Raw genomic sequence first — 14,089 nt, forward strand, 5'->3', positions numbered from 1 at the left:
AGTCAGTCTCAATTTTCCTCTAGGAGAATTTTTTTCCCTCAGATATCTTAGATACATAAACACTAAGAAGGTTAACTTACTAGTGTCGAGCAATATGTAACTTACTAGCGCTGAATATGTAGAAGATAGGTTGAAGTCGCTTGAGAATTTAAGCATAGACATCATTTTTCAGTGATCTACGCAAGGTTACGGCTGCACGTAGGCTAAAACACTTATAACTTCTAGAATCACTGCTGATTATTTTTTTAGTTATTGCAACCTAATCACCTTTATCATATCACTCATTGAGCGAAAAGTTTTAAAAGTCCCCATACCGTGAACTTCCAAAACGACAGGTATCATTAATCGTGGCAGTCTTTTAAGCCAATTAGAAGTTCCTAAGAAATCTGATTCCCATAAGCACGTCTTTATGTCGGCATAACGTCAGAATTTTACATCCTGTCGCTTAGCAACTGCTAATGTAAACCCCTGGCTCGGAAAACAACCAATAAAATTTGTACGCGTATTTCCAACACAAGAGGTTGTCTTGAAGCTAACCACAATATCAGGGTAATGACTGAGAACGACTGGTTTCGCGGGCTACCACACCTCTCTCCACAACCTGCCAAGAGAGAGCGATGAGTAAAACAGTAAAAAATACCGACGATGTCTCTAAGTGCCTGTGAGAGGCTTATGGAGAGACGCACCCCCTGGAAGATCTTGCTTACGCAGATAAACCTAATGCATGAATTTTCTTAAATGAAAGACTTCCAAAACTCATCAGTGTGAGATGTTGAAGGTAAAACCTAAGATAACTAAAAGCTAAAAAGATCAGTAGGGTAAGAATTTTCGATGAATGTACGCCTCGCTTAGCGAGGATAAATTCTCGTTATTTGCAACGTTGACACCTTTTAGGTTTAGGACTGAAATCTTCCCACTGCATTAAAAAGTTCCTGTGTGAATGCCATGAGCTCGGCTGTAGCCTGGAGGCCGGGTGGTATGGGTGGAGGGACGAACTGCTGAGGGGTCGCACTGACTCTCGGGACAGGGCGCACGCGCGGTAACGGACCATGTGAAGATGATGTTAATGGCGGAGGGCCCACAGTTGGTGGAGGGGCTCGGGGCGGGGCATGTCTTGGGTCTGAACCCAAGCCAGATTTTTTTAATGATTCCTCGTCGTTTGCTGTTCGTTCGTCTTCCGAAGTTGGCTCGTCTCCGGTCTCGGATCCCAATTCGTCGAAAACGTCGTCGTCGGCATCAACCGAGTGATCCTCCGGTGAAGAGGGCGCAGTTTCCTCATGAGATGAAGACTGTGCAACGTTACCACGTGACGTGGGCGTTGCGTGATCGCCGCGCCTCGAGGTAGGAGCTCTGCCAGAATTCAAGGGAACCATTGTAGGAGACTGATATTCTAATGCGTTGCATACACCATCCGCAGAATAAACGTCCCGGTGTGCTGACTTCAAGTGCTTCTTTAGCTTGTGAGGCCCAAGGAAACCTTTGTCGCACAGCTGACAAATGTGGCTATAATTGCCTGTGTGGATCCGCATATGGTCGTTCAAGTTATCTCGGCGCGCATAACCCTTATTGCACTGTTCACACTTAAAAGGTTTATCCTTGGAGTGTGTGAACAAGTGTCGCTTGAGCTTATCTTCACGGTAAAAGGTCTTCATACAACCAGTGTGACTGCGAAAGGGACAGGTGAAAGTTGGTCTTGTATCTGGGTAGTGAATTAAAGAATGCCTCTTCATTTTATCTTTACGGGCAAACGCTTTTCCACATTCAGGGCACTTGTGTTTCTTCTCTGTAGCATGCACCGTTCTTTTGTGCGAGCGAAGGTTCGCCGAAGAACAGAACGCCTTTGCGCATTCGTCACAAGCGAACGGCCTTTCAGTAGAGTGGGTCGTCTTGTGTTTCTTGAGCTGAATGGTGCTAGTGAAGACCTTCCCGCATTCATCACATGGATGCACATGACTCTCATTTAACCGATGCTGCTCGAAGCCGTTAGCAGTGAAGAAGCTTTTATTACAAAGCGAACACTTGAATTCCTTCTTATGCATTTTACAGTGCTCTTCCTTCTCCTTCAAAGCATTGAAAACCGCTGGACAGCGCTGACATCTGTAAATCTTGGAGGGGGGATTGAGGTATATTGGCACAAACACACTGGTCGCACCCTGTTTGCGCACCCCTGTACGCTGGGGACTGGTTGCAGATGTGGATGTGGAACAAGGATTCAGATGAACTAGTTGTGACTCTGGGATATGGACAGTCACTGGTTCATCTGAAGTCGAGGGTTTCTTGGTTCGAGGTTCCTTGCTCTTCTCTTGAGTGGACGAGGCTGTGGAAGTGGACGAGCATTTTCGTTTTCTGGTGGTCTTGGGGTGAGAGTTCTTCCTCTTGTGCCTTTTTGTCGGTTTTTCTACGACAAAAAACACATCTGTGTAAGGAACCGTCATTATTTACCGCCAGGGAGGGGAGGTAGGTTAAGGGATTTTGGTTGTGTCACAATAAAATTTGCGTGATCCCCCTTTAGGCTCTGTAGTGAAAGTTATTAGTCCCCCCTCCCTCCCTTATACTCCGTTAGCGATGACTAATCCCCCCTGAAAACCATGTGACCCCCCAAAGAATTCTCTAACTCCTTACCCCTGCAATAAAAAATAAGCGAAACATTACTGTCAAAGGAGAGGGTAACTTGGGACAGTACAGCCGACGTAGACAATAGGTCACTTGCGAGTTCTTGTGGTTCAGTGATCTGGTACCAAAATTACAGCGTGAGGACAAGGCTAAGTGCAAAGTTGCCATCACTATTCAATATACAGTGTCAGAAAAACTCGAAACTGCAATCGAGATCCTCAAACAAACAAACAGACAAACAAACAAACTAGGGGATAATTAACAAAGGGGGTAAGTTTCTAAGGAAATTGTGGTGCTGCAATGGTGGGAGAGTATAACATACAGGGTAATTTAATATTATCAACTGAGTGGATAATGTAAATTGGCCATCACAATCAGTTTAAAAGCTTTAAACTCTTTACAGTAGCCAATTTTCATTATCAACTCAGTTGATAAAACTAAATTACCCTTGGGGATTATTAGTTGATCAAATACAAATTCTTAGAAAAAAATTATAAGAAATGTATGGCAGACAGTAAGGAGAATTTTCATGGAGATATTGGCCATGAAGGAGTTATATAAACTTGCAATAAGCACAAGACCTGCAAGATGCTTGTCTATAAGCTGCTCACATGCTAAACACTTTTCTGCATAGCACATGGCAGATGCAAAAAGGAAAGATGATGGGATGCAAGCAAAAGAGTGGTGGTCATGTCCTTAACTGCTTAGCATCACTTTGCACCCTAATATCAAGATGCATATTCCCCATACTGTTGTCTACACATTTCCTAAGTTGGTGACAAAGAGAATTTGTTAAACAATCAAGGGGTTTTCAGGGGTGTGTTTGGTATCACTGGGCTCTCACTGACTTTTTGTGATAACCCTGCTGTAATGGACTGTTTTTGTATCATTTGGTTTTATGACACTGTCAAAAAAGTTCTCCATCACAAACTTGGAATGAAGTATAACTTTTAGAAGAAACCCAACCCATATAAAGAAGTTGTCAGTTGCTCCTTTCAAAATACAAACAATGTTTTCACTTTGTCTCACCAGTTTTTTCATGATCTGAAGTTTTGTGACCATCAGGTTTTTCTCCTGCAGATGATGATGCACCATCACTAGACGCCACTGGGTCTAGAAACTGCACCTCCACTTTTTTTGCAGCACAATCATCCTCAGTGCCCTCTACACACTCTTGAGCCTGCTGGGTGGTATCTGCTAATGTTACCCCTTCTCTGCTGTTGGTCTCCCCAGAGTGAGAATGGCTGCCTGCATCTATGGGAAGTTTGTTAACTACTTCTGTCAATGAGCTCTTGTTGACAATGTCACGACAAACTTTGTTTGCTTTGTGCTTGATGTACTCTGACAGATCATTAAAAGACAATTTACATCTTCCGCAAAAATGGACATCTTGATCATCATCTACAAAAAGCAAAATGACCTCCATTGGTATATGTTTAGCCTACTAAATAAATAGACAGGATTAGTTATCTTAAAGGCAGAAAAGAGAAAAACCTGAAAAAATTGAGACTTTAACAGGATTTGAACCCATGCTTTCAAGAAATTATTTTGGCACATATTACTAAATAGGCAAAGAAGCTGGGAGTAAGGACAATTTTGGAGGGTTCTTCTTTCTACAGAGGAATCATATCACAACTTCTAACCCTTTACATCCTAACATCAGTATGCAAACTCTCCATACTATGCTGTATACCTTTCCTAAGGTGCTGACAAGGAGAATTTAATTTAACAATCAAGATCTTCTTTAGTTGGTAATCATTTCCTTTATTCTTGTAAACTAAATGTGTGATTCGGGGATGATATTGTAAGGAGAAATTAGGTGCTAATCACTCTTAGCGGTTAAAGGGTTAAGGAAATAAACTGAAAAAAAATATTCAAACCATCTTCAAAGGGCAGCATTCAGACACTACATACACTAATATCAATCAAGTACACTCTCTTCTAAGGTCTCATTTTGTGGTTTTGGTGCCCCCGAAATTCCTCCCCCTCAGATTTACCCTGGCTGAGCTAACTTTTCACTTACTTCTTTTAAAAATTCAACCAACCATTTATATGAAAATGGTGAACTCCTCTCAGGGGTGAGGCAGGTAGGGTAACCCTGTCAGATGGGACAACTATTACTCATACAAACATCTAGGTTTTCCCTGCCTGAGACAAGACTACTCAAATTGTTTCCAGAACCCGTGTGATTTAGGTCAGTTAAGACCATTTTGTCCAAATGTGACATGCTTAGCTGTCACAAGAGAGAGTAGGGAGGGGACAGCTGTTACAATGCTGTATACAGATAGACATTCCAAAAAGTTGTCTCAAGGGGGAGGGGGGGTGTTGTCTTGGTTACCTGAGAGCATATACACCTGTTAATACAAAGTAGATTTGCATACCTGAGGGAATGCTAACTTCCAAAACAGTTGTAGTTCTAGAGGTAGGCTCATCACTCTGAAAACAAGTTGGAAAAAATGATTAATCTTTGAAGTGTACATCCCTGCCCAATATTGTTGATCAAATCTAACAAATCAAACTTGGAATACAGTACACTAGAAGAGGAAAAATAACATTTTCAAGGGTTTAAATATTATTCGTAACTCTACAGCACTCAGAAACGATGAACAAGTAATTCTCCCCACAATTTCAATACATTATGCAGTAATCAGGTGATGAGAACTGAGCTTGTCATTTAGAGGCTGATCAGCTGTGTTATTTTTATTTCCACATGACACCGTATTTTCTTGATCAAAATTTATTGGTATGTCTAAACATTAAAGGGAAGAATTGCATTTGCTGATCAGATCGCAAGAGTTACACGGTTAATTTAGTTCATATATGGTCTCCAGCCTCATGATACATGGTAATAATTTTTCACCAGGGATTTTAAGTTTCCTTTCGATAGTAAGATTTTCGTTCTAGTTACAACAACAAAGGTAATATTTAATCCCGGAGAAGCGAGCAATGGCATAAAAAACCCCTCGTTTTCACTTTCCGGAAGAGAGCCCAAATGTTCGAGTGGTTGCATCGATTATCGTGACACACGATCTAAGATGTTCTTCGTCAATTAGAGAATTTCATTCCAAACGAAAATCGCACCAAAACACTTGACTACCATGTATTATTTTGTGTTTGCTATTGCGCTTACAAGGAGAACCAAGAAGAACAGCAGGCTCTAGCGTGTACATTTATCTAATAAGGACGTGTTAAATAAGGTAATAATTAATTCAAAAATCAACCAAACATTACCTCAGTTGCTACGCTATCCGCCATATTGCGGAAAGGTTTCCCTCCGGATCGAAGAGAGTTTTCTGCAATTTTTCTTCACCTTGACTGGAATAAAAAGGTGAAATGACTTGGAAATGATCATATGCAGAATTTGGTAATCATGCTTTAGATATGGCGAGCATTTAAAGCGAATCAAAGCAGGAAAAAGCGAAATTTTTCATCGACCATAGGAGGCGAAGGAAAGATTTCTCTACCACTCCCATCTCGCTTTGTGGCCCCTTCATCAATAAGGCGAGGTTACCCAATCTAGAACATGTGATCGAGGATCAAATTTAACGCGGGCTTGCGCGCTTTAAATTTGTTGATAACAGAGCACGCTTCAGGATTTCGCACCTTCGGCCTAAAGAGGTTAGATGGTGGATTTTTTCTTTGTTCTGTGTACTTTTCAAGAATATTTTTTATTCGTTAGATGAGCTTAACTGAGCTCAATGTATAGTGGTTTTGGGTAGGCGACAACTAGAAGAGGTGGACAACACTTTCTGACAAAGGAGAGTTGAACATATTCCAACGTATTTAGTGATGTTTAGAAGCACGGGTAAAGAAACAAAGCATAGAATAACGTGTATTTTTCCAATAAAAAGGCAAATTTATTTTTACATTTCCCACTAATGATCCATTCTTTTTTAATTTTCTCGATATGTAATACTCTCTCGATGTGTAGTATTTCAATTGTGGTTATTTATTCTACACAATATTAGTTGCGTTCACAAGTTGATTTTTATTTCATATTTTTATTCTTGATTTATGATTTGACTTTTGGGAGTCTTTGTCAAATGGCAATGGGTTGCAGATCAAAATGGCCGGGGTCTCATTGTTGTCATTGTTCTTATACACTCAAGGTGCATTTTGATTCTCTTCCCCTCCCCAGAAGTATGAATGGGCATGAGGAAACTTATCAAAATTTGACAAAATCTGGGGGGGGGAGGTCAAATGCAATTGCAATACACTAGCACAGTAGCACCAACCCAGAGAGAGTAGCAATAGTCACCTCGTGTCACAAAAACTGGGATAAGCTCAGCTGGTTGGCAAGTCTCTTAAACAGACATGGTATTATGATCGATTGAATTATACCTATTTTTCCACATTTCTTAGGAATGATCAGCAAGATGTAGGAACAACTGACTGTCTCTCTAACAAGTTTAGAGAATTTGACTCTTTACAACTGGTAAGATGCCCCTTAAAAAGAAACCTCTGGAAGATGCTAGAAAAAGATTGCAAGAAAAGCTGAACAATGTTGAAGAACAGTCTGAGTATATCTGTCAGTTTATCAGTGATCTTGTTTGCAAGGTAAAATACACATTTTCATTATATTCTTTGGCATGTTCTGAAACAAAAAAGAGGAATCAACCTAGTTTGATGACTTGGAACCAAAAGATAGTTTGAGCCACAAGTAGTAAAGTTCTTTTCATAGAGACTCCTTAAAAGGAGAGTGAGAAAGGGTTTATACATTATGTGACACATGATTAAGGCCAGAAAAACTTACAGAAAAACAAACATGATTCATGAATTTTTGAACTGGTGTGAGGCTTGAGTTACCTCTTGAAATTAACCTGATCAGTGATTTTTTTTCTCTCATTTCATGAAAATCTCAAGATTTCCCTGAAAGCTTATACACAAGAAGAGAGACTTAGGCCAAGGGTTAAAAGGTTCCCTTTTAAATTTGTGACACATAAAATGGTGTTTAAAGTATTCATCACGCATGAGTTTCTCCAAAATTTATGAACAAAACAGGATCAGGACACCCCCCCTCCCCTTTTACAACCCTGAAAATGGTTGGCCTCTTTCAGGACCAAATTGGAATGTATTACGTATTATGAGAGGTATTTTTATTGATGATATGCATGCTATTTAGTGAAATTAAATCCTTACTATTTCCAAAATTGTGCGCTTAGTTTAAAACCTGGAAATATCATTTTACTCTTGCCTTCATGCCCAGGCCTCAGATCCAGCTAAAGAACTCCTTGAAGAGAAAGATCGCAAGAAGTTTTTTCAGAAGTATTCATCTGTGAGTCAGGAACTTGAGAAATGTCTGGATTGTTTGTTGTTAATAAGTGATTCAGTCACTGCTCTGGGAGAGGAAGACACTCTGGGTAATTTATTATTATTGTTTTAACCCTTTAACTCCCAAGATCTGATTGTTAATTCTCCCCTCTAGCTGCTACATATTTCCTTGTAAATAAGTTATGAGAATTTGGTGTCAGATCGAGATAACAACTTTGACCTGATGAGTTTGAATATTCTCATGACCCTTTTGCTGGGTGATTTTATTATAGGGAGAAGTTCCTTTTTCATCACTTCTGGGAGTTAAAGTGTTAAGAAAACTATGCCTTTGTTTGATGTTCCAGTTTACTTCAATCTTTGATTAACACATTCTGAATGAAAAGTGAGTGCCTTTAAATGTAAATCTAAATATAGCTGAAAATGTTGTTGTTGTTGTTGTTGTTTTGTTTATTTTAATATCAGGTGCCAGTGAAGATTACACTAGTTCTGCTTCTGAACCAAGTGACCATGTTGAGCAGGGTGCTGTCACATCAGGGATCAGAGACTGCCCTGGGAAAGATGTTAAGTTGAGTAATGATAAACAAGTTGAAGGTGAGATAGCAGATTGGGTGGTAGATGATGGAGAAGGGTGGGAACTGGGAAGAGGAACAGAGCTGAGGATTATAAGGAAGCCTGGGGATTATACACACATTGGCTGTTATAAATGGGAGTAAGATTCACTCAGATTTCCAAAGAATTTACTGGAAATACTGGTAAATGAATAGAGGAATGACTAATAAAACAATCAAGGTTAACTATCTTCTCTTTTAGTGTACTTGTACTGTTTGCCTTTTCCTTTATGATCAGTTCCAGCCAAAAATGAATAATAAAGACAGTTGAAAAAAAGACTTGGGAAAAATAAAGCAGAGAGTCTTTTCACACTACATTGCACTGACATGAAAAATGGGAGTGGCAAATCCAGATGCCATTAGTTGCCAAATATATTGCTTTCTTTTTAATTATTTTTCCTTTTGAAGATAAAACTCACCCTTGTGAGAGGAAAGGAAACAATGGCAAATCACAGATGGTGTCAAAATTTGGTGAGTGAGTGTGTCGCCAATATTCTTACCACACTGAAAGGTCTTCTGTGGTTCATTTACTGTACAGACCCACAGCAATGAAGAATCTATATGTTTTACATCGTAAAAAGCAAAATTTTGATGTTGCGGTGACATTAAAACTGGAGTAAATTAAATTTCAGAGCATGAATCCAGGATTAACAGTCAAGGTGTAAGTAGTGAATGCACAGAACCTGTCAAGACACAGCCTCCATTTGTACCCCAGAGTCCTTCCACCACTTTGTCAACTGGTTATGAAACACCACAAGCATCTATACTACAACAGACCACCCAACCCAAGGCAGTCCCTGAACCACGAAGAAGTGTACCTGTACAACAACAGGACACCAAGGAATTCATCTCTGACCATCTCAATAAACAGTCACACAAGCTCTCCTCTGTTGACCAAGGTACAAGGAGAAATGCTGGAGGTCTTGATGTGAACTCAACATCAATCAAACCTGAACCTGGAAAACAATTTGTTGATAGAAAACAGGCTGGTAATGTTTTGGGGTCTGGGGCATCCAAGGATAGCCAAAGGAGAGGCTCTAATTCTTCATCTGTAAGTTCCTTGTCTGATATCATCCAAGATATCAGGATTTCTCCACATGAAGCTAAATTAGCCACTGAGAATGTACCCACTAAAGGTAAATAGGTTTCTGTTTTAAATTGCACATGTAGTTTTTCTTGTCATGTAATCTCTCTCAGATTTAGTAGACATACTAGCACATGTTGCTAGTTAACCCTTTAACTACCAGATCAAAGTTGTAAGTCTCCTTACTGTCAACCATACAATTCTTATAATATTAGTTCAGAGAATTTAGTATTGAATCAACTAATTATCCCCAAATTGATATTTTTCTTTATTCTCATCACTTATCTGGTTGATATTGTATTGATAATTATTGTGAGGAGAAATTCTGTCTCGGTCACTCATGGGAGTTACAGGGTTAAATAAATACAGATTTTAAACTTCGAGCTTTGAATCTCAGAAAAATATGGCTAAATGGTTTGAGGTAACCTGTCCAGAACAAACCTCCAGTCGTACAGCCTTACCAATAGTGAGCTGAATTAAGTTTAAACTACAGAAACAATTAGCCTCAGTCTGATGGACCAATTTTCCCAAGAGCAAACCATACCTTAAGTCTTTAGTCTGAATACAGTACATTTACTATTGCCACTTCAATTAGTCAGTTTCTAAATGAGAGACATGTTAAACATGACATGAATTTCCCTCAATACCTGCTTTCATGCTTGAATTCCCCTTCTTGGTATGTAAAAGCAATACCAGGAAAAACGAAAAAAAGGGGAATTTCCTTGTCTATATATTTCTCAGCCCCTCCTCCCTTCTTCCCAATCCTCCTGCCCCCACCCCCACCCCCACATCATCATGGCTGGATATACACTCTATATACCTTTCTTCTTGGCGTTTTTTTTTTATTTTTTTTTATTTTTTTTCTTTTTCACTAATCAAACCATGAAGAGTTTACTTAATTATATGATAAGAGTGTTGTTGTCCTTCTTTCTTATTTTTTGTGACAGTTCAACTGCCACTGTATCCTTTCAAGAATGGCCAGAGACTAGAAGTTGTTGTCACTGAGGTATTGAGTCCATGGGAGTTTTGGGTTCAACCTGTTGGCACAGAGCTGGATTTACTCATGGAGGAAATGTGGTGAGGGAAAAATGAACTTGGTGACTTGAAAATATTGTCAATAATTATTTACTCTGCAAATCTTTCAGAGGATTTTTAAAGCTTTTGAAACTGGTTTTCGAAATTAATGATGACGAAAATAACAATAAATGAGGTAAAGGTATCCTGCCATTTCCCGGAAATGATCAACTTGTAACTTCTCCCAATGATATTCATACATTATCCAGCTGACAGGTACTGAGAATAATCTTACTTATCAGGTAAAAGTTGTTGTCTTGATCTAAAAACAAATTCTCTGAGCTGATTTATAAGGAAATGTGTAGCAACTATAGGGCAGAATTAATGAGCAGATCTAGGGAGTTAACAAATTTATTTCCCATCATTTTACATTACCTAGACAAATTCTTGCATCATTACCAGAGTTTGATCAAACTGAATTACTAATTCCTGCCTGTTCCCTTCCATTTTTTTTAACTCATTTTATTTTTTGTCACCCTCCTAGCATGCACTATGCAAAAATGGCGGCAGCCGGTTACAAAGGTGGACTTATAACTGCGCCTGACGTCGGTGACTTCTGCTGTGCAAAGTTTACACAAGATGACACGTGGTACAGAGTGTTAGTGACAGGTGTTAAAGAATCGGCCACAGGTAATGATGTCACGCTTTAGCAGGGCCCTCTGAAAAATACAAATTTAGTCCGCGAGAGGAGCCTCCATTTTTGCGCGAGTGTTTCTCCGCGCGCGGGAAAGCATGAGGCGTTAAGTAACGTGAGCCCGAAAGAGGTTTATATTGACAATATTTGCAATGGGAATTATCAGTTCCAGACTTCCGGAAAACTTCTCCCGACTCGTCTCAAATCTTCCTGCGCGGAGTAACGCGCATCCTGCAGCGTCAATTAATGAAGTCCTGCGCGCACGCTACTAAAATATTAGCTTGCGCCATGGATTTCAATCGTGTTTTTAGGCGAGCAAAGGAAAGCGCAAGGCGAGCGTGAGTGGAGCGCGAGAACGAGTTACGTGCGAGGTGCGGGGCGCAACAAAGATGATGCGGCACCTTGATGCGCTTCTCCCCTTGCACGTGACTCACCCTTGTTTTTCCCTCAGGTAATAACCTTCTAAATTTTTACAACCTACCTGCTTGATAGTATTTGAAAATTGTAAGGAGAATTTACACTCTCATCACACCTGGAGAAAAAAGGTCAAGGGTGGACGTAGGTTTAAATTCAGCGCTTGGAGTGAATAACGTCACTCGCTGGCATCAAAGTGAACTGTTTTCTACCGTTTTTGAGTCTTCACTAAGGTTCGAATAACACAACGTTTAAACCAGACTCAGCATATGCACCCTTTATCCCGTTAGAGTGACCAACATCTAATTTCTCCTTTTCTACCCATCGAATCACACAAACAGAATAAAGGTAATGATCACATACTTAAAAATGTCTTGGTTGTTATACACATTCTCCTTGTCAGTACCCTAGGAAATATATCGAGAGCAGTTGGGAGAATGTGCCTACTGATGTTAGGGTGTAGAAGGGTTAAAAAAAAACTGCCTCGAATTTTAGGACCGTCTGTTGGAGTCCTTTGCGTTGATGACGGCAACCGTGAGGAACTTGGTCTTTCCCGTCTCCGTCCATTGGAAGAAAAATTCCTTAAACTGCCTTGTCAAGCTCTGTGTTGTGCACTGTCGGGTGTGAGGCCAGTTAGTCTACAGCAACAAAAGACAGGTATTTTCACTTAGCGATTAACTTCAATTATTCGTGGCGTAAAAATCAATTTTCTTTCTTTTTTTTTTTTTTTCCAGTCAGGCTGGAATGAGTAGATACATCAGATGCAAACCCACTGACCTGTTTGTCAGTATCAGATCGAGCGCAGTGTTTTATTGACTCGTGTTTTCAAGTTTTTTTTCCATGTTTTTTTTTAAATTTTTTTTTAATTCACTTATAGGAGCTGAGACCTCTTTATGGAGTGCGGACTCCATTGCGTGGTTAACACACAAAGTGTCCGGCACGAAGCTTCTAGCATATCCTTCAAGAGTCGAATCCAGCAAGTTTGTCATTATCGATCTCTACGTGTTCCCTCCCAAGAACCCTAAGCTAAAAACCCCAGTATCATCTGTCACAGGTAAGGGTCTCCCGGGGCTACAGTACAGTATTGCAGAGATGATGATAATCTCCGGTATGGCGCAGCGAATCATGCTCCAAGTTAGAGATGGTAGCTCGTGCAGTGGCGGGTCGAGTCCCTTGTCTGGGGGAAGCAACGGGTGTTTAACTCGGAGCTGCAGTAGTGTTAGTATCGGGAGCAGCGTGCAGGAAGGAGATGGGCTCGTTGAGAAGTGTGTAGACAATGTAAATTGTAAAGAAGAAAATACGTTTACGGACAATTCGTGCTCATCGAAAGAAACTGTTATTCACACGCCGGCTCTAACGAACGAAGAGCGTGCAAAGGTGAATGAAGAGTCTTCCACGGATGAAACAGAGAATACAGATGTCACTTTTGGACAGAAGGTGACGGATAAACAAATCGACGGCGCACTTGGATTAAGCTTGAAAGAAAGAAATTTCGAACATTCCCTGGACCAAAAAGACATAAAACCTATCGGTAAGTGAAAAAAGTTACCCAACGTAGATGAACTGATAAAACATTAGAGCATCATCATTTAATAGCTGGTTGAAATAACGTTCTATTTATGCGTTCTGATAAGCTAAGAACGCGAGTTATGAGCTTAGGGAAGCAATACTATGTAAAAGTTGTCTTTTCATTTCACTCAAAATCCTTTTATTTCCTCTCCGCTTTTTTTTTTTTTCATTATAGACGTATCGATGTTCTCTGAGTCCCTTCCCATGTCAGGCTCTGAAGAGTCCTTCATCACTGAGCTCCGACCCGTAGAGGGCCCTGTGTGTCTACAAATGCTGATGTCTCATGTTGTGAGTCCCAGCGAGTTTTATGTTCATCTTGTAACGCCAGATGCTGGAATTCTTGATGTAATGATGGACGAATTGAACAAGTTATATGGCAGTACGTAAATTTATTCTTTTTTGTGTCCTGTAATCTTGACTTTTTGTTTTTATCTTTCATCTTCTGAAACCTCTCTAACGATTTTTCCTTTTTAACTATCCGTAGCTGATCCTTTTCCCCAAAGTTGTGCGCCGAGTAATAGTTACCAGCCCCAAATAGGAGACTACTGTTGTGTTCGGTTCACACAGGACGGGAGGTGGTACCGCGGACTGGTGACCAGTGTTCGCTGGACTGGGGATGTTCAAGGTCCAATCAGCAGTGCTCACGATGTCCAAGTATTTCATGTAGATTTTGGTAGTTCTGAGTTTGTTTCCGTTGCTGATATCAAGCCTCTTGTAGCCAAATTCCTAACGCTACCTGGGCAGGTGGTGAAATGCAAGCTGGCGAACCTTAGACCTTTGATAATTGAAGGTTAGTCAATGTTTGAATTTTTTATAACAGGG

At 40.2% G+C, this 14,089-nt stretch overlaps 2 protein-coding genes across 2 annotated transcripts in view; one reads left to right on the forward strand and one right to left on the reverse strand.

Moving 5' to 3' along the window:
- Positions 1–15: 15 nt before the first annotated feature.
- On the reverse strand, positions 16–6,111 carry LOC113669372 (uncharacterized). The gene is made up of 4 exons (XM_027185391.2): positions 5,845–6,111; positions 4,995–5,049; positions 3,643–4,014; positions 16–2,398 (listed from the first exon to the last, which is right to left on the reverse strand). The coding sequence occupies exons 1-4, from the start codon at positions 5,866–5,868 to the stop codon at positions 897–899; spliced, it is 1,953 nt and encodes a 650-aa protein (XP_027041192.2). The 5' UTR covers positions 5,869–6,111; the 3' UTR covers positions 16–896.
- A 24-nt stretch (positions 6,112–6,135) lies between these two features.
- Positions 6,136–14,089, forward strand: part of LOC113669498 (uncharacterized) — a 28,981-nt gene continuing 21,027 nt past the window's right edge. Inside the window, exons 1-12 of the mRNA XM_089208274.1 lie at positions 6,136–6,231; positions 6,976–7,170; positions 7,820–7,973; positions 8,347–8,475; positions 8,901–8,963; positions 9,125–9,628; positions 10,524–10,653; positions 11,135–11,280; positions 12,194–12,355; positions 12,576–13,229; positions 13,443–13,646; positions 13,752–14,057. Of these exons, the coding sequence (XP_089064400.1) occupies positions 7,054–7,170; positions 7,820–7,973; positions 8,347–8,475; positions 8,901–8,963; positions 9,125–9,628; positions 10,524–10,653; positions 11,135–11,280; positions 12,194–12,355; positions 12,576–13,229; positions 13,443–13,646; positions 13,752–14,057 (2,569 nt within the window). The 5' untranslated portion in view covers positions 6,136–6,231; positions 6,976–7,053. The remainder of the gene's footprint in view (positions 6,232–6,975; positions 7,171–7,819; positions 7,974–8,346; positions 8,476–8,900; positions 8,964–9,124; positions 9,629–10,523; positions 10,654–11,134; positions 11,281–12,193; positions 12,356–12,575; positions 13,230–13,442; positions 13,647–13,751; positions 14,058–14,089) is intronic.

Source organism: Pocillopora damicornis, chromosome 5 (assembly GCF_964200805.1).
Source record: "Pocillopora damicornis chromosome 5, jaPocDami1.2, whole genome shotgun sequence".
NCBI lineage: Eukaryota > Metazoa > Cnidaria > Anthozoa > Scleractinia > Pocilloporidae > Pocillopora > Pocillopora damicornis.

Bases quoted from the DNA above. Each gene is read 5' to 3' on its own strand.
- LOC113669372 (XM_027185391.2), bottom strand. From the start codon at position 5,868: ATGGCGGATAGCGTAGCAACTGAG. The intron at 5,050-5,844 runs GTAATGTTTGGT...ACTTGTTTTCAG, and splicing joins CGGATAGCGTAGCAACTGAG to AGTGATGAGCCTACCTCTAG. The intron at 2,399-3,642 runs GTGAGACAAAGT...TTTTTGTCGTAG, and splicing joins TTCAGATCATGAAAAAACTG to AAAAACCGACAAAAAGGCAC.